Genomic DNA, 19,303 nt, shown 5'->3' with positions numbered 1-19,303 from the left:
AAAGCAAGTTACATGAATTTTTTGGTTTCCCAGTGCATATAAAAGTTATTTTTACACTATAATGTAGTCTATGAAGTGCCCAATAGCATTATGTCTAAAAAAACAACGCACATACCTTAATTAAAAAATACTTTATTGCTACAAAATGCTAACCATCATCTGAGCCTTCAGCGAGTCCTAATCTTTTTGCTATTATAACATCACAGATGACGGTAACAAATATAATAATAATGAAAGGGTTTAAAATACTGTAAGAATTACCAAAAGGTGACGCAGAGACATGAAGTGAGCAAATGCTATGGGGAAAATGAATCCGACAGACTTGCTGGATGCTGGGTTGCCACAAACCTTCAATTTGTAAAAGGCATAATATCTGGGAAGCGCAATAAAGTGAGGCACAATAAAATGAGGTGTGCCTGTAATTATCTAATTCTCCATCTCACTGATGTCAACCTGGTCCTCTCACTCCTTGGCTTACCAGAGACTCTTTTAATTCTGATCATGCACTGTGGGAGTCCAATTTAAATCAAATAAAGCTTATATATTATTTGTAAAATTAAAAATTCTTAGAGAATTAGTCTGCTCTTTATCAACACATACAGGTGAATATCATTTGAATCTTAGAATTCAAGAGGTGAGACCACTCGTATCCACTGTCAAAACAAGCCCCAAGGTATATGCCCAGTAGTGGCTACTGGGAAGCAGCCGCATAGCACAGGGAGATCAGCTCGGTGCTTTGTGACCACCTAGAGGGGTGGGATAGGGAGGGTGGGAGGGAGGGAGATGCAAGAGGGAAGAGATATGGGGATATATGTTTACGTATAGCTGATTCACTTTGTTATACAGCAGAAACTAACACACCATTGTAAAGCAATTAAACTCCAATAAAGATGTTAAAAAAAAAAAAAAGCCCCAAGTCATTCTCATTGTCCTTTTCCTTCTGTTGCCCCCTCCTCCCCATGCACAGGACTGCTCTTACTTCTCAATGAAAACAAAATAAAGGAAACAAATTCTTAAATCACAAAATTTCACACATTTGCAGAGCCCATTGAAGATATCTGATGAATACCTCTCAATGGCTTCTCATTACTAGGGGTATCCCACATTTGAGAACTAAATTATTTACTTCTATTCCACATAAACGGGCTCTCACTTTTATTGTTGTAAATTATTTACATCTATAATGTTGAATCATGAAACCGAGGTTACTGATGGTACAGAAATGAAACCCACAGCACTTCAAGCTTCCTGTATCATTGTCTTTCCTTGCTCCTCTGTTTAGGTCTTTTGTCTAATAGCTTGTCCTGAAGTCAGGACAAGTTTGGAAAGTTGAGGTGGCCGGTTTCTCACGCCTTTTGTGTCTGTGAATATAACCTGTGGCAGGAAAGGTGAGTGGGCGTGGCTATGTAGGAAGAATTACAGTAGATACCAAAAGAAAATGAAAGCACAATGACAATTTATATACTCTTTGCTACTGTGCTTTTTTGGCGTCTTATTAATAAATGACCAATTTACTTTATTCTACTTAAACAAATGTCTACATGTAACATTTTCATAATGGAGTAAAAAGGTTTTGCATCTATTCTATTTATTAAGTGTGTGCTTTCTAATGAAATGATGCAATTTACCGAGTAAGCAATGTAAACATTACCAAAGTATCAGAACAACATACAAATAGCATTTCCACTCACATGAAAATTCAATAATTTTTACTCAGTGTGAAATAAAATAATTCCTGTTGATCAGCCTCAGAAACATCTATGCAAGTGTATTTACATTATATTAAACTGCTACTATCTCAGTGCAAAGATAAAATCAATTCTCTATAAACATCCCAGCCTGTTTTATTTTGCATGGTAAAAGCAATCACTAATTTGAAACTTTGGAAAGATATACTTCTTGATTATGCTTTGTTTGATATAAACATATATAAAATACAAGGCCTAGAAAATAAAGCTTATAAAAACAGTAATTTTACTGGCAATAGGCATAATGGAACTGTGAAATTATAATCTAGTCAGTGAATACAAGTTACAGACATACATCATTATCTTTATCAACTGAAATCATGTACTACTTTAAATTCTACTGGCAATAACACAGCCAAAAAAGGAAAGTGAATGACGGCAAAAATGCAAGGAAAATACTCCAAACAGAATTTATAATGCTTCATAAGCAGAAACACTTAGACTTTCTCTATAATAATACCTATTATTGATGTATGGCAGTGACCATGGGGCAAAACTTGTAAATAACCTCATAAGCCATTTTCTTCGCCAGCAATACAGCAATCTAGTTTCCCGTAAGCATCTCAACTATTACTGAAAAACAGTCTCCTGGCATTTACAAAGCAGTTGACTTCATACTTTAGTCCATGCATATAAAATTAGATAGTTATATTTAAAATCAATAAGCAATCCTTCAAAGGACATTATGCTTTTAAAACCTTAACTTTAAATGGATTTTTAACTATTTTATGTGCTTCAAAATTAACATGTAATTCCACCCCAGATACTCGGAGATGGTGTTAGTTGTTATATGAATGTGCTAAACTTTATCACTGTAGCAACGTGAGGTTGGCATTCCGACAGTTTCTAACACTATCATTAATTTGACACTGAAAACAGAAGTATAGTTTCACTTTGGTCTAAAGAGGCAAGTTTATGACAATGCTGTGATTTTATTAATTTTATTAATTTAAGTTAGATTGGAATAAGAAATATACAAAGGGCTATAATATATTAATATTATATATTAATAAATATAATAGATGAAGTTAGAGTGGAAGAATAAATATACCAAGGGCTGTAACATAGATACTGAATATTCTTACAAGAGGGCTCTGTTAAAAGATTATTTTTCAAAGGTTAACTTTATGAAAAAAAGAAAACGAATCTTTTTTTTTTTTTATTTTTTTACAAAAATTTCACTGACTCTAAGCCTTTAGGAAACAAGGTGGAATATAAACACACAAACACACACACGCACTCTCTCTCTCTCTCTCTCTCTCTCTCTCTCTCTCTCTCAACGACTAGCAAGGGCGTCTAACAAAGAGCCTCCTGACTGATAATCACCGAGTCACAACTGGTCGCAATGCCACCCATGCTAACAAAACCCAGGAAGGGCATGTTATATTATTAAGAAATATGAGACTCATGGACTCAGATAGATATGATTCCCATTAAAAAATGGCTAACCATTTACTTTTTGAATAAACTTTTTGAGCCAAGGACTGCCAATATCCTTAGTGTTGCCACAACACTACTAAAGGTATTGATTAAAAATGTCCTCCTTCACCAAGTCTAGCTGCTGTCCACTCAAATCCTGTTCGAAGAAGCAAGCATTAACTCTAGTAATCTCAATATCCTTAATGAAGAATGACTGGACATCTGTTCTCATAGCCTTAAATTCAGTCCAGAGGGAAAAATTAGCTTGGTTTTCTCTAAAAATGTTTATTAGGGACCCAAGCAAGAGCTCAGATTGTAATCAACATTTAAGCAATAAGAACCTACTGCCCTTTAAAATGTGATGGTCTCTGGTGGCATTTTAATCACATCATCCTTTAACTCCAGGCTCAAAATTTATTCTCAACTAAATTTGGTTCATTTTAAATAGAAATGTGTTATTTTTGAAAAAATGTTCACTGGGATGGTTAGACATCCAAGACAATGTGTTACTTGCCTCATGACTCTGTACCTTTAAACTCACTGAAAACCAAGCAGTTTGAAATAAGCCTGTGACTGTGCAACTGCTGAACTGACATCTTCCCGGGGCCTATGTGATTTTTTTTTTTTTTAAGCTGTAGAAAAGAATGGTCTGCAGTGACCCTCCAGTTGATTGAATATAAAATAGAAGAGTATGAAATGTGTTTTGTGAAGCAGAACTTTATGTCAGGTTAAAGCTAGACACATCTCCTCCACTGCGTCTAAGCTCGTCAATTGTGCACCTAAAATTTTACGGGAAAGGATACTGTTTGATGCAGTCCACCAGTGGTCCATAACAGCAGTCGTTCACGATGCACTGCAGACAAATAAGAGAAGGGGTCTGGGATGAGTGACTACAAAAACTGTTGCAGTTAAACAGTATCCTAAAAGCAGTAATTCCTTTTCTTAAAAAAAAAATTAAAAAGCTATCAAAAGACTGTTCAGATTTAATCACAGAAAACAAAAATTGCATCCTTTTTATTCACTATAAAAGCAAGCTATTAAAAAGTGAAATGCTCTTCTCGCAAATATTGCATTGCCATTTATGGTGCACCCTGACCTCAGTGATAGTTTATGATGACAGTAATTAAATGAGGTTTAAAATCCTTTACTCTGCTAGGCAGATAACAGCATTGCCACTGAAAATAGACAGCTGTGATTAATACCTGATAGACCTGATTTGCTAGAACTCCATCTGGAATCTGAGAAGGGTCCCGTAGCATACTATTTATAACAGACTTGGAGGCTGCAGAAGAAAAGAGATGAACTGTTAGCAGACAGTCAACATACTTTTAATACAACGTGAGAAGTGACATCTACCTATAAATACACAAAGCATGAAAATGAAAACATTACTGATACTAATCATTTTTTTCCTTTTTTCAAATCTACGGGACGCTTTTAATTAGAGCATTTTGCCAAGTTTATAAGCCACATTGCCAGATTTGAAGATGACCTAATTTTTCCAAGGTAAATTAACAAGTACCGACCTAAAGCATATGTCTCTTTGCAGATAAATTAGCTTTGGAAAAGCCCGCTTGGGGGAAATAAAAACCACAACAAAAACAATCAGAAAAGAAAATATTTACCTTTTGCAGGTAAGTATGTTATAACCAAGCATATGTACCTGGAAAGCTTAGGGAAGGCAGGTCAGATTCAAAGACTTCAATGACGTCAATAAAAAATAACTTTCAGCCGAGAAAGCGTCTCTGAATTCTAAACCTTTCTGAAATAATTCTCATCAACTGCCACGAAATGTTATGTCCATTTCACAGGTAAGGAAAGTAGGTAAAACTGACTGACAATTGAGCGAATCTTAAACAAGGGAAAAGACTATATACACACACACACCCACATTTATATTTATATATGAATTTTTGTCCCAAAACGTCTCATCACACCCAGTCGCAAATTAAATTGACCTTACCCCGGGGAACTGCAACAGAAGGGACTATGGGAGGCATCTTCCGAGGGATGCTATATCAGATCACACCCTTTGAAAAGTGAGGCAGGAGATCCTGGCCTCACTGTTTACTGTAGGCATGCAGAAGCCATGGTGGCCAGAACTCCTCTTCCTCAGCATGGGAGGAAGGCAAGTCTCTAGACGGAAGCTAAGTCAGGTGTTGCTTAGGAACCAATTCTTTCAAGTCCTCCAGTGGAATCATTCCCATTTACCAAAATAGCTTAGGGTCTGGTCCCTACAAGCACAAACTAAAATGCATACTGGATAATTATCTAGTTAAACAGAATGAACATAGACCACAGACCTATGTCATTCAGGTTCTGAGAAAATTTTTGGCTTAACGTTTTTTTTTAGATTATGATGTTCTTTATCAAGTTCAGTACCATAAGAACACTGACAGATATGATAAATGTTAGTGAATTCTGTGGAAGGAAATAAGGAAATGACATCTTTCTCACTTAAGCATAGTATGGAGTGCACAAAGAAAAAATGAAGTGCAATTATTTTAATTATTTCCTATTCTTAGCTCCATAACTGCATGTTTATAGCAATGTTACCTAGTTAATAGCCATTTATAAACGTGTTTGCACTGCAAGTGGAGAGGCCATATTTGGAGTCTCAAAAAAGATCCTCTTCACTGGAGGAATCTTATCCAGCCCTATCCCTATACCCAGCTCTGCAACCGGGCAAATTATCGAGCCTCTCAAATTCAGTGTCTTCCTCTGCAGAAAGGGATAATGTTATCTGACCTGACTACCTTTAAAGGTTCTTACATGAGTCCTTAGAGAAAACAGCTACAACAGCTTTTTTGTTATTTATTTTGTTAAAGTTTAAGTAATAATAAGAAACAAACCAGGCTTAAGCGTTTGCCTCATGTAAGCTTAAGTTAGACTCAATTATTTCGGAAAGACATTACCGTAGATAAGTGGAACACACATTGGGAATGTGAAGCAGCAAACTGTCTTATTATAAAAGAATAGATTATTCCAACAATAGTGTTAAATAGATAGTAAAGTACCCGGTAAACTCACTCTGTTTTCCCAACTTAATTCTAAGGCCAGGCCAGTAGGAGGGGAACAAAGCAATGGCACATGCACTGGGTCACCTTCCCTGAGGGGCTGCACTCTCTCTGGTCTGCCACTCAGTCACCGGATAGTAATGGCAGACACATTCCTTTGTGGTACCCATGACGCTATCAGTGTCTCAAGGGAACAAAAGCACCTTCTCCACATGCACCTGGTCATTGCTAAGTTGCTACACTGCTAACTCTCATACCCATGTGAGAAGAAGATGACTAAATGACCAGACAGTATACCCAAAAGTGCTATTCTAGGGAAAATTACTGACCTCATACCAAACTATATGCAAACTCATTGCTAAAATCATAAAACAAAGGCCCTTTTTAAAAAAGAAGAGGGACAATACCCTAGGACAGAAAAAAATTAGGTCATTTATTTTATGAGGGAAGAAAGGGAAATATTAAAGGAAAAAGAAACCGATGACATCATAATTTTCCTCACAATATGCACTTTAGAACAGTGTGCTTACCAGAATTAAGAATCATAGCCAATAAACTTAAAAAAAATAGTTTGAATATATTGAATAGAACACTATTCAAATCAAAGGAAGCTTGCGAGAGGAAGTCAGTGATTTTAAATTGAATAGTAAAAACTATGTATTGGGTCCGCGTTCATTTTAAACTCAAAAAAAGCTCTTTTCTCTTCTTGCAACCTGCCATTTTTCAGAGCACGAGAGAAAAGTGCTAACACACAGGAACTGCAGGCCAAGGCTCCAGATGCAGGACGTGCCTGCCCTCCATGCCTGGGTCTTTGCACTCAGGCTTGAGGAGGTCTACATCTCAGATCAAGCCAGAGTGCAAGCATACATTTACACACATACTCTGAAGCTTAGGAAATGCCAAAAGGAGGAATAATAACACCAGATAAGGAAAGGCAATTGGACAATCTTGGGATGGCCGGGGATATGAACCCTCACGGAAGCCTATGCCTTTCACAGAAGCTGTCCCTAGGCCAGCCATGACATCTGTCCAAAGTACATCCACCTATTTTGACCATAGGTAGACAGGAGTTTTGTTCTCCCTAACCTTTGCTAGAGGTATTCATTCTGTTGATTTCACAATTTAACCCTGTCACTGCTTCAACTGCTGGGATTTCAACTATCTACCAAGCATGTGCAAAGCAAGAATGCATGAGTCACTTGAAGCAAGATGTACAAGAATAGGAGAGCTGGTATCTGTTAAAGCACACTACACAGAAGACAGGCAATAGGCAATGCCTGGACTAAGGCATAATGCCTAAATAAAGAATATGATCTTTTTATTGTGGAATATTTCTAACATAAAGAAGGCAGGAGCCTAATATAATAAATATCCATGTCCCACCATTCTGATTTAGCTTCTGGATCGGCAATTAAATTAACTTTGGATAGCCTAAGATTAATTTGTGTAAACTTTTAAATTTATCAGTCTTGCTAGAGGTTGGTTTGTTTTATTAGTATTTTCAAGAAACCAAATTTGGGTTTTGTTTTCTCTCTACTGCTCCATTTCTTCAAGTTACACTGAATTTATCCTTTTGTGATCATTGTTTCCTGCTTTCTTCTTTGAGTTTGCTACACTTATCCTTTTAATAATTTACTATGTTTATTAAATACATTTTTAATCTTTTAACATACTTTTTAAGGCTATAATTTTTCCTCTAAATTCTGCTTTACCTACATGCCATAATTTTTGTTGTCATTTATAAATATTTTGTAGTTTCCATTATGATTTAATCTTTGATTCATAAATTCTTTTAAACATTTCATTTTTTATATTTCCAATTTGATCAGATTGTGGTCAATGTATGTGATGTTTATTTTAATTTGGAAGTATGTGCTTGACTTCCTTTGTGTTTTTATATGGAACCTATTTTTATAAATGTTTTATATGTCTTAAAAAACACTGAAGTTCCTACTGAGGTACAGAGTTCAGGTATGTCTAGTATGTCAAGGTTTTTAATTGTATTATTCAAATCTTCTATATTCTTATTAATATTTTCCAAACTAGGTATGAACTAATCTACTACTACTGTCAGTTTGTCAGTTTCTCCACATAATTCTGTCAATGTTTGCTTTCTATATTAGGAGGCTATTTTGTTGGGTGTACAAACTCATTGTTTTACATATACTTCTTAGAAATTATGTCTTTTGGCATCAAGTCATGACCTTCTCAATCTCTTTTTTTGTGCTAAACATAACATTACCTAGTAGTAATACTGCTGCACCACTTTTCTTTTGGATAGTATCTGCCTGATATATCTGGTCTTCCATTTCTTTACTTTAAACTTCATTGTACCATTAAGTCTTAGGCCTGACTCTTATTAATAACATTTAGCCAGATTTTCTAAAATAAAATTTGAAAATCTTTGCTTTTTAAAAAGTGAGTTTAATCCACTTGTAACTGAGACATCTGGACTTATCTCTACCCTCTTGTTTTCCATGTTCTGGTAACCATTTTCTTCCCTTCTCCATTTCTCCTTTACTACCTCCTAGTTGATTAAATTTTCTTTATGCCCCCTTTCTCTCTTTAGTCACTTGAATGTAATACACTTTGTATCTACTTCTTTAGTAGTCCTCTCAAAAAAATTTAAACAGAACAATATTTAATCTAATCATACCTCCTTTGTAATTCTGAGTATAAGTAATTTAGAATGCACTCACTCCAATCAGAAAGCCCCCGTTCCTCATCAGCCTCCATGTTACTGTGCCTATTATTTCTGTTCAACCATCTTGTTTGTAAACACAATTTCCTAGTTAGTCTTTGTGATGGTTAATTTTATGTGTCAACTTGATCGGGCCACAGGGTGACACATTTGGTCAAACATTATTCTAGATGTTTGTAAGGGTGTTTCTGGATGAGATTCACATTTGAATTGGTGGACTGAGTAAAGCAGATTGCCTTCCCTAATGTGGTGGGCCTCATCCAATCAGCTGAAGGACTGACTAGAACAAAAAGACTGAGTAGAAGAGAATTCTTTCTGCCTAACTGCCTTTGACTTGGGACATTGGTATTTTCTTGCCTTTAGACTAGAACTAAAATACTGGTTCCTCCTGGGTCTCAGGCCTGCAGGCCTTTGGAGTGGAACTAGGCCACTGGCATTGCCTCTCCTGTGTCTCCAGCTTGCTGAATAACTGTAGATATTGGGACTTATTAGCCTCTATTATCATGTGAACCAATTTCTTATAATCAGTCTCTCTCTCTCTCTCTACACACACACACACACAATCCTACTGGTTCTGTTTCTCTGGAGAATCTTCACTTATATAGTCTCTTTCCATTTTTAAAAACATTTTTTAAACACTCAATGCTTATTTAGATTTATCAACATGTTTGTCAGTTTCCTTTTTCAGCATTGCTTCTTGAATTCCACATTCTACTTTTGGATTCAATATCCAAAAATTGGATATTGTTACTAAAGCACCTCATTTATTAGTTCTTTCAGCTGGGATCACTGAGTAGTAAATCTTTTAGTTCTGCCTTGTCTGAAAATATCTCTACTTATTTCTCACTATTGAATGATAATATAGCTGGGCACAGAATCACAGGCTAAGATTCAGCCCTTTGAAGATATGATTCCATTGTTTCTTGACATCTATTACAAATAAGAACTCTACTGTCAGTCTAATGGTAGTCCTTATATAGGTAATTTGTCTTTAATTTCTGGTTGCTTTTAGATTTTTCTTTGATATTCAATAGTTACATCATTGTTCACCTGGGTATGGCTCTTTTTATTTAGCCTGCTTGGAATTAGCTATGTTTCACAAGTCTAAGGATAAATGCCTTTAACCAGTTTGAAAAAAATGAGCCATTATAGTTTTGGTCTCCATTCTCTTTCTGGAACACTTACATTAGACATCTTTTAGGTCTTATTTTATCTCCTACCCCTATAAAGTGTTTATATTTCCCCTCTCTTCATCTCTTGTGCTACACACACTAAAGTTACTTTCCTTAGGTCCATCCTAGAATTCAATAACTTTTGTTCTAATCTAATTCTTCTAATTTTGATTTTTTTTTGTCTAATCCAACACTTCACTCATCTAATGAGCTTTTAACCTCAATGACAATTATTTCATTTCTAAACGTTATTTTTGTATTTTTAAACGTGTTTTTCACACTATTTTCTATTCTTTCATTTATTCAGTTATAGTCTTCCTTTTTTTTTTTTTCGGCTGCGTCAGGTCTTTGTTGCGGTGTGTGGGCTTCTCTCTAGTTGCAGCACACAGGTCTTCTCTCTCTGGTTGAGGCGCACAAGCTCAGTTGTTGTGGCACGTGGGGCTCAGTTGCCCCGCGGCATGTGGGATCTTAGTTCCCCAACCAGGGATTGAACCCACATCTCCTTCACTGGAAGGAGGATTCTTTACCACTGGACTACCAGGGAAGTCCCTATAGTCTTTCATTTTATTCAATCAGCTTATATATTAATTTTAGTTTATAAATGTCATCTTATAGATTAAATTTATAGTGACTTCATTTTCTCATCTCTAGTCCATAGTATACGATTTCTCTACCTATCTATCTATCTACCTGCCTACCTACTCACCTATCTTCCCTACGGTGGTGGTTTCCTTACTTGCTTTGTAAATTTTTACTGTGAGCTTATTTTCAGAAAGAATTGTTTGACTTGTGCTGTGGAAATAACCATGACAAGTAGTTTCATGTATACTTTTGCAGAGACTAGTTTTATTGTTAATTTCTTAGCTCAGGCTTCCTGCAGTAAATAAGAATGCAAATTGGAACCTATACCCACAAATGGTGCTGCCCTATTTCTAACTTCTCTCTCCTCTCCTAATACTCCACAACCCAAGTCCATACACAGTAAGCAAGCTTCCTTACATTTTCTCTACGCACGTGGAGTTTCCTACCCCTTTTTTTCATGGTTTGGGCTATATGTAGAAGCTCAGTTCCAGCTCCTGGCTGCACATCTTTCCCTATGGGGTGTTAAAAATCCCAGCCCCGGCCTTTTATGTCTACATCTAAAGCTAAAAAATCTTATGGACCTACACAGTGTGAGCCCCTGTTCACCACTCTGAATATATATTCTCTCTCCATTTCTTGTAACTATAGATTGAATTCCTTTGTTTGAACTTGATTATGTATTTAAAAAGATTTTTGTTATTTTTTGGTCTATCATTTCTATGTCTTTGTCATGGAAACGTAGCCCAGCCACAAAAACTCACTCTGTTATGTTGCTGAAGTTTTTGGAAACTCTTTAATAAGAAGTTCAAGGGAAAGCTTGTTTCTTTGTTAATTTTTTTTTTGCAGTTAAAGTTATATAAATATATAAAGAAAAAAGTCCTCCCATGAAGTTGGAGCCCCAAACAATAGTGAGAAGGGCAGGTGGCAAATATGCAGGTAGGTTGGAGAATGGAACCACCTAAATCACCCGTGAAGTCCTCTCTGCTGCATGGTGTCTGGCTAGGCCAGGGAAATGGGAGAATGGTCGTTGGTGGCTAGGAAATAAATTGTTCCTCTGACCCCTCCAAAGGCTGCTACCATGTCACAGGCCAAAGCACGGTGCTAATCAACAGGCTTGGGAAACAAAACAACTTGTTTCTGCAGGTTTGAGAATCAATTCCACTGGCTTCTCAAATACAGACCCATATCTTTTTTTGGTGGAGGGGACGGTGGCTTTAAACACCAATTTCTTAAAATGCTCCTTATTTGGCAATTTGGGCTGGACTCGATGGAGACAGCTTCTCTTTGTGTGGTGTTAACTGGAGTGGATTATCTGGGTGCTGGAGGATTCACTTTCTTGACGACTCAGGTCTGGCAAATCTGTGCTTGCTGTGAGGTCAGCTATAACTGTGGGAGAGGCGCCTTGGTTTCTCTCCATTTGGACCTCCCTGAAGTCTGCTTGAACTTAACCTTGAATTGACAGGTAGGTTCCAAGAGCAAGCATCCCAAGGGAACCAGGCAGAAGCTTATGGCTTCTTATGACCTAGCCTCAGATATCATACAACAAGACCATGGTTTTTTTTTTACATCTTCCTCAAAAGAGGAAAAACATGCCTTCTAAAGGAAAGGTAAACTTGCAAAGCTATGCACTATAATGTTTTCAAATGGAGAGGCAGCACAGAACAGTGGTTACGTGCTGAGTCTAGAATCAGATAGACTTGGTTTGAGGCCTGGCCCTTCCACCTGCTAGCTGTGTCATATCAACAAGTTAATTAATCTCTGTGACCTTCAGTTCCCTCATCAGTAAAAGAGCATTAACACTGGTGCTTATTTTGTAGGGTTGTTGTGAAGATGAAATAAAATAACACACAAAAAGCACTAACATGCTGTTTGAGACCTGGGATGTTGCAGTTGTTAGGCTGTTGCCTTGGCAGGTGTTAGATTACAGTGTGGCCTGCTTTTTGCCTCCCAAAATCACACCATCAAAATCATTTGTTACTTTCTATGGTCCAGAGGGTAAAAAAAAGAAAAACTTCATGAGGTATAAATGAATCAGGAGCCTGCTCTTACCACGCACATGTTGCCACAGCCTTGGAGAGACAGCAGAAGTGAGTCTATTCAACAGGCAAAACGAGGCAATGCCAGAATTTCCCTTCTTACACCCCTCCCCTGCCGCGCCCCCTTGTGGGATTCAGTGTGTTCAGTGCACAATCCAGAATCAAACCTGTTCTCTGGAAAGAACCTGGTAGAAGTCCTTTATACCTGGTAGAAGTCCTTTATACCTCTGTGTGTGTTAAGCTTAATGTGTTGTCGCTGCATGGGGGATTTCTATTTTAAGTCTTGCCTATAACCATAGAAGAGACAGACAGATTTTTTTTCCCTCCAGCTCAGGGCATTTCAAGCATCAGCAATCAAGCAAGTAGCAACTTTGCCCAAATCAGTAACATCACACCCACTTTTATAACTCTTCCTTTCCTTAGTGTAAGCTCAGATAAGTGGCCAGCTACTGCGGAAAGGAACCGAGGCAAACAAGCAGGTGAATCATCTTCACTCTTAAGGTCCCTGGAAGTCCTGCCTACTGCAAAGAGTGCCATCTGCCTAGGTTACACCTGGACTGAAACAAAGACAAGACCATATATACATGGGACCTCTAACCCGACGTCACAAATGGATTTAAGCATGATAAGTGAGCCAGCATGGGGCTGACTATACACTGGATAGCAGCAGTCAGGAGTGAAAACAAGATGAAGTGAGGGATGGATGATACAGGGATAAAGATGAGATGGGTCATTTGGAAGGAAAATTCAAGTGCAGACAGCACAGTGGTGTTAGAACCTGGTTCTCCCTCCATTGAAAAAACAAACAAAGAAAAAAAAAAAAAACAATCCCTGCAGCTGAAAAGCTGGATGGGGAAGACAGCTGCTCCCAAAACACACCAGGAGTTCTGCTTCTTCACTTGGCTGCTCCAGAGGCTGAGCTCCAGAATGGCAAAGCCTAAAATACCAGCTAGAATTTAATCTCTTCTTCAAGTGCTGGTTTAAGGCTTTTGGATATCAAGGTCATGAAGGTCTCAAGTTACATCTCCATGGACCTGGCTTGCCAGTGTCTTTTCTGGACAATTTCAATATTGCCAGTGGCCTACAGGAGCCTACTTTCTCTTGCAGTTGGAACTACTCCTCTCGAGAATTCCAGGCAGCTCGCTAGCTCTCCTGTAGCACAGGAGTGATCTCTAAAGCAGTCTGATCCCATTTGACACTCTGAATAAGAAATATCTTTTAACATTAGGGAACCCTATAGGGACAAATTACAATTTTGCTCTCTAACTAGCACATAATTGTGTAAGAAATAACTTGAACTAGAGTCATCAAAAAAGTATTACATAAGGACAAGAGGAAGATGTCTCCAAAGCATGAATATTCACACTGATCAGATTCTTGTCTCAGGCAACTTGCAGCTCTACAGCCATTATACACCATCAACTCTTATTCAACGAACAAACATTCAACAGAAATTTATTCAGCATGTGGTTAATGCCAAGTACATATTTAATTCCACCCCAGACTCCATTGTCCAAATCTGGAATGTTGTTTTGAATCTTTCCCTTGGTCAAAACTTCAAAGCTCAGTTCAATTCTCACCTCCTCCAGTAAAGTTTTCCCTTAATTCTTCTTGTTCTCCTCTCCCTCATATTGTGGGGTGCAGTGAACTCATTGTCTACTGATCATTTGGCACTTTATTAAATATTACTTTGTCACCTGTTGACAGAAGATTGATTAGGATGCTAAGACTTGAAACCATGATAGCCCAAAGAAAACAAAATCTGAAGGAAAAAAATAATGCTTAGCACAGTACAGAAAAAAGATATCATACTTCCTCAATGTTATCTTTACACACCTGAGGGTTTTTACATGGAGGGTTAGGCTAATCCTGTGGTCACACCAAGAAGATGAGAAATAATTCTTATAAGTTTATTACTGGTTCTGAAGCTGTAAGGTTTCAGATTGCATTGTGGCCCTATGTCTGGTCTACATCAATCTTTCCTCACCTCTTTTTAGTTTGTTTCATCATGGCCGCCTCAGGACACTTTCAGACGTTTTTTTCTTAACTGCTCCCCAATGAAATTTTAATGCCGCAGATATACTTGATATCTGGCTATGCCATATCACCATCTTTGAGAATGCATGGTTCACAAAGACAACTAAGGAACTGCTTGTGTCAGGATACTTGACAAGCTGCCTAAAAGCAAAAATATTTCTCAGCTATCACCTCAAAGTTGCTCTACACAAATAGCTACTCAATAAATTGCTGACCGAATTATTAACGAACTACTCAAAATCCAATTCCCTACTGTTACAGCAATTTTTAGGTATTAAAATGGATTTGACTTAATTTGAGCTTTTATTATTATAGATGAGTAGGCTTTTTAAAAAACTGTTTTCAGAAAATGTAGACTAAGAGGCTATAGGACACAATGGGTCTTTAGATAAGTGTTGAGAACATCTAATGCCATGTCTCCCAAAGAGAAGAGGGCTTAACACTGGCATAGGAGAAGTGACTTTACTAGGACACAAAATAATTGTTTGAACAGTTATACGTTATTTTTACAAGTACTTTCTATTTATGGCAAGAAAGTCCAGTTTATTATTTAACGTGGAATTATAAATTTCCCTTTGAAAATATAATTAAATAAATGACATTTAAAAAATATCAGGTAAATATAGCATATTTATTATTAGTGCATGTGGCACACTATGTGGATATGGTAAAACTGTAAATGTACCCAAATTTCTAATTTCAGAAACACTATACAAAGTCAGCTGAGCATTCAAGAAGGGGGGGTTACTCAGCCTACCCTATAACAAGTGTCCACTTCTGCAAAGGAATAACAGCCAACATTTACTGAGTGTTTACTGTGTACCAGGCACCACTCTAAACCCTTCACATGCATTAATTCATTGAATTCTCAGCATGTACTCACAAGGTGGCTATCCTCATCTTAGATATGAAGAAACTGAGGCATGGGGAATTTACATAATTTGCCCAAAAAGTCCCACTCCTAGTTAGTGGTGGAGCCATGATATGAACGTACCAGCCAGTTGGGCTTGTAATTACCTGGCTATTCTCCAGCACTATTCCCATGGTACTCAAAAGTAATGTGAAATGTTCCAGATTGAGGCATCATATTTATAAGAATTGACCTCAAGTTTTCCTCCCTCCTAGATGTCCCTCCAATTCAAATATTGGCACTTAAAGTTTCAAGACACTTAGCGCTCCAGGTAGAGCAAATATAGGGCCACATAATGAAGCTGAGCTCTCCTGTCTTACTGGGGCCCTGCATGTCAGATGACATTGAGAGTTGGGTCATAGGTAAAGAGAGGACTCCAACTCAAGGTCAGGGGAGAAGGTTAATGGCAGCAAAGACCTACCAAAATTTGCTGGGGTAGCTAGAAAACCTGGCAAGATCACAAGTGTCTTACGTTATATAAAGAAAGAAAAATGGATGCTCTTAAAGGTGATACTGCAGGTGGTACGACCGAGTTTGTAGTGGTCAGTGAGACAGGGATAAGTCTCTGCTTTGCAAGTTGATGACTTCAAGAAGCCTTTCTAATAATTCCCTCTGGCAGCCTGCTCATTTATATCTCCCATGTTTCCCTTTGCTGGCAAAGACCCATACCACACCATCGTGTCTGCCGCAGTGCATAATTAGAAAGCAGTTAATTCTAAGTCATTAAAAGTGTTGCCCAGGATTGGAAAGATTCATGGAAAGGGAGATGGTACTCAGGCATGAACCTGTGCTCTTTTTTGGCAGGCTCCCTAATCTAATGGGAAAAGAACAAACGAAACGTTAGATTTCTTAAATTTTAGGAGAACGGTCAATGGGGAAGCAGAGATGGAATTTCAAGGTAAGTTAGACAATATGAAAATTCACACACTTTCAGTACACTGAAAGGAACACTTCCTGGGAACCAAGCCCATGTGACTAATTACAGCCAGGGACAGGGCTTCTATTCAGAAATAACTTGCGTCTAATTCTCTCGAGAAAAATCTCAACAACTTTCAAGGAAAACACAGCTATTCAATTCCTGCCCGTTATCCAACACAGAGATCTTTCTTACACTTTATTAATTACCAAAAAAAAAAAAAAAAAGGGTCAAAATTCTATGTGTCAGACAACCTAATAAGCAATGAAGGTAAAGTACAGGTCAGTCTCATTTTAAGGAAAGACAAATACCATAAAGATATCCTACCAGGTAAGAATATTTTTACAGAGGTCTCAAAATTCCCTAGGTCTTCAAGAAAACCTTTATTTTTGTCCCTCAAGCAAATGAGCTATTCATTTAAATGAACAAGTTAGTAGCCTGATCTAAAAATAGCTGTACAATTAACAGTGTACTATGTAATTAAAATCCGTATATCATTAAATTATGCGGACGTTAACTTCACTATGAATTCTTTATGTAATGAGACAGTTAAAAGATACATTTCTTCAGTTGTAATTAATCTTTCAGCAAGTCCACCGAGCACAATGGCAGCACAATACTGTGCCAAAGTGAGAGATCCGGCGTACAAAGAGTCGTGCTGCAAGCTCTTGAGGCTTCTGGAAACAAAGTGTGTTAGGAGAGAAGTGCAGTTAGTCTCCCAAGGAAAGTAACCAGCCATGCTTGTTCTGTATGCATCACCTTTGGACGCCCCAAATGACAGACCAGTGTTGGAAACTACTCCAAAGAAAGCCGATGATATACATTTTGTACCCTTGGCAATTTTCTACAGTGGCCTTGGTCAGCAGAACAAGTTGAAGAAAGGGACGAGGAACTTAATACATTTTTAAGAACTCAAGAAATTACTTCTACAGTGTAGCAATTAAGTGTAAATTAAAAGAACCATTTAATTACATTTTTTTTTTGCTGACTTTGGCAGAAAAGGAATTTTAATAGTCGTCAATAAAAATGAATATGAACCAAAAACATCTATAAATTAAGCGCCGTTATGCCGGGGATAATAAAGAACACTCGCGTTTAGATTATCATGTACAGCTGCGGTACCCAGAGCTTGGGGTATTTCAGTGGCCTCATGAACTTCTCTCTTCCTGTTCCTGTGTTATGAGGGGAAAAAGGGTTGATGTGAGAACAAAGTACTGTCAGCAATCTACCCTTTAAACTGCTCAGACCTGGAAGGCACACTCACTGCTTTATTTCTTTGCTCATTTTTCTCCAAGATTGGTACATCTGAAATACCTTTCTACAGATCTATACAGCACTACTGTTCAGCAAGAAAAAGAGAGTTATATTTTCCCCTTGAGTTAGGACGCCTCATGACAAATGATAATGGATAATCAATAAACTGGGAAATATGAGGCCACAAACTTTATGAAGCCAAGAGACATATTACTTCTGAACAACACTCATTTCCCTTAACAAAGTCACTACTAGACTGTGCCTAATAATCTGAAAGAAAATCAAAGGACCTGCAGCCACATCAGCAATATTGGCAACTTATTCCACTTTAATGGCATTTTGATTGATTTTTCTGCCTAATGGTAGTTTTATACTGTAGATTTGACGCTGCTTCTGCAAAATAGTTGTGTGTAATAAACATCCCCGAAGGCAAACAGTGAACATTAAGGTTCTTGTCTTACTAGGAATCATAATTGAAGCTTGACCAACATTGCCTTTGGCCTTTTAAAAGAAATCTTTTTGCAAAAGCTATTCCTTTCTGTTTTTCCTTTCTATGAAGGACCTGCTATGTGATCAAGGCATTTTGTTTAAAAAATTCATAAAGAGGCTGACCTTGACAATGACTTTGTGTGTTTCAGTAAAGCATTGACCTGCTGGAAATAGAGACCCCTGCGCTAATAAATCAAGCACATTTAAAATGAGTTACCCTAATGCTCATTCATCACAGCTGTAATGCCATTTGCAGCAGAGGATTCGCCGTCCTGCGCAAACACTGCAGTAAATAATAACACTTGAACATCTCTGCATCATTGCAGGTTCCAACACCACAAGCATACGTTTATTAAGGAGCCTTTATTAGATGGCGCCTTCTCGCCTAACGGGCCAGATCATGGTAAGGTGAAGAGAAATATATATGGCTTTTTCTTTTAAGGGGAAGGCAGCATTTTCATAATTAGATACTCTTTTATGTGGGGCATGTGTGTGTACTAAAGAAAAATTCCATTTTATTCAGGAAAAAAAATCTCATTCTCACCTTATTCTAATTTCTTAACCTCCCCACCCCCATCCTCTGTATGTGTGTGTGTGTTTACTAGAAAAGAATTCCATTTTATTCAGGAAAAAAAAATCTCATTCTCACCTTCTTTTAATTTCTTAAACCCCCAGTTCCCTTTTTTACCGTATGTGCGTATTTGTGTTTCTGAATTCCTTACTCTATACAAAAGGCAAGAGCGTGGCACTGAGAAATGTCCTTGCCACCTCAGTGCACACCGGAATTCTGTTTAAATGCGGATGCCTTTTATTTGGTATAGTACAGATTTTATCATCACCCACCCTGCCAAGTTTCCCCCCCCCCCCCCGCATCTTTATCTCCCCAAAAAGGGATATTGACAACACAAAGAAGAGCCATTCAAAGCAAAGTAGTTTTGACAATTTATACAATTCAGCTCCAGAGAAGCATACTGGCTGGTTTGGTACATTTTGTACAAGGAATTTGCATTTTTCTCTGGGAT

At 37.6% G+C, this 19,303-nt stretch overlaps 1 protein-coding gene across 7 annotated transcripts in view; it reads right to left on the bottom strand.

The window, feature by feature from the left end:
- Positions 1–19,303, bottom strand: part of CDIN1 (CDAN1 interacting nuclease 1) — a 212,744-nt gene that overhangs the window by 115,917 nt on the left and 77,524 nt on the right. For all 7 annotated transcript variants that reach the window (XR_014261218.1, XR_014261219.1, XR_014261220.1 and 4 more), the window contains exons 6-7: positions 4,370–4,449; positions 3,971–4,020 (exon numbers count right to left, since the gene is read on the bottom strand). Coding sequence is in view for 3 of the 7 variants with exons in the window: in XM_082452509.1 (XP_082308635.1) it covers positions 3,971–4,020; positions 4,370–4,449 (130 nt within the window). In the remaining 4 variants the exon portion in view is untranslated. The remainder of the gene's footprint in view (positions 1–3,970; positions 4,021–4,369; positions 4,450–19,303) is intronic.

The sequence above is a fragment of the Balaenoptera physalus genome (genome assembly GCF_965194825.1).
Source record: "Balaenoptera physalus genome assembly, chromosome: 2".
Lineage (NCBI taxonomy): Eukaryota > Metazoa > Chordata > Mammalia > Artiodactyla > Balaenopteridae > Balaenoptera > Balaenoptera physalus.
Note: the sequence above shows the minus strand (reverse complement) of the source record. Positions and strands in the feature narration are given on the sequence as shown.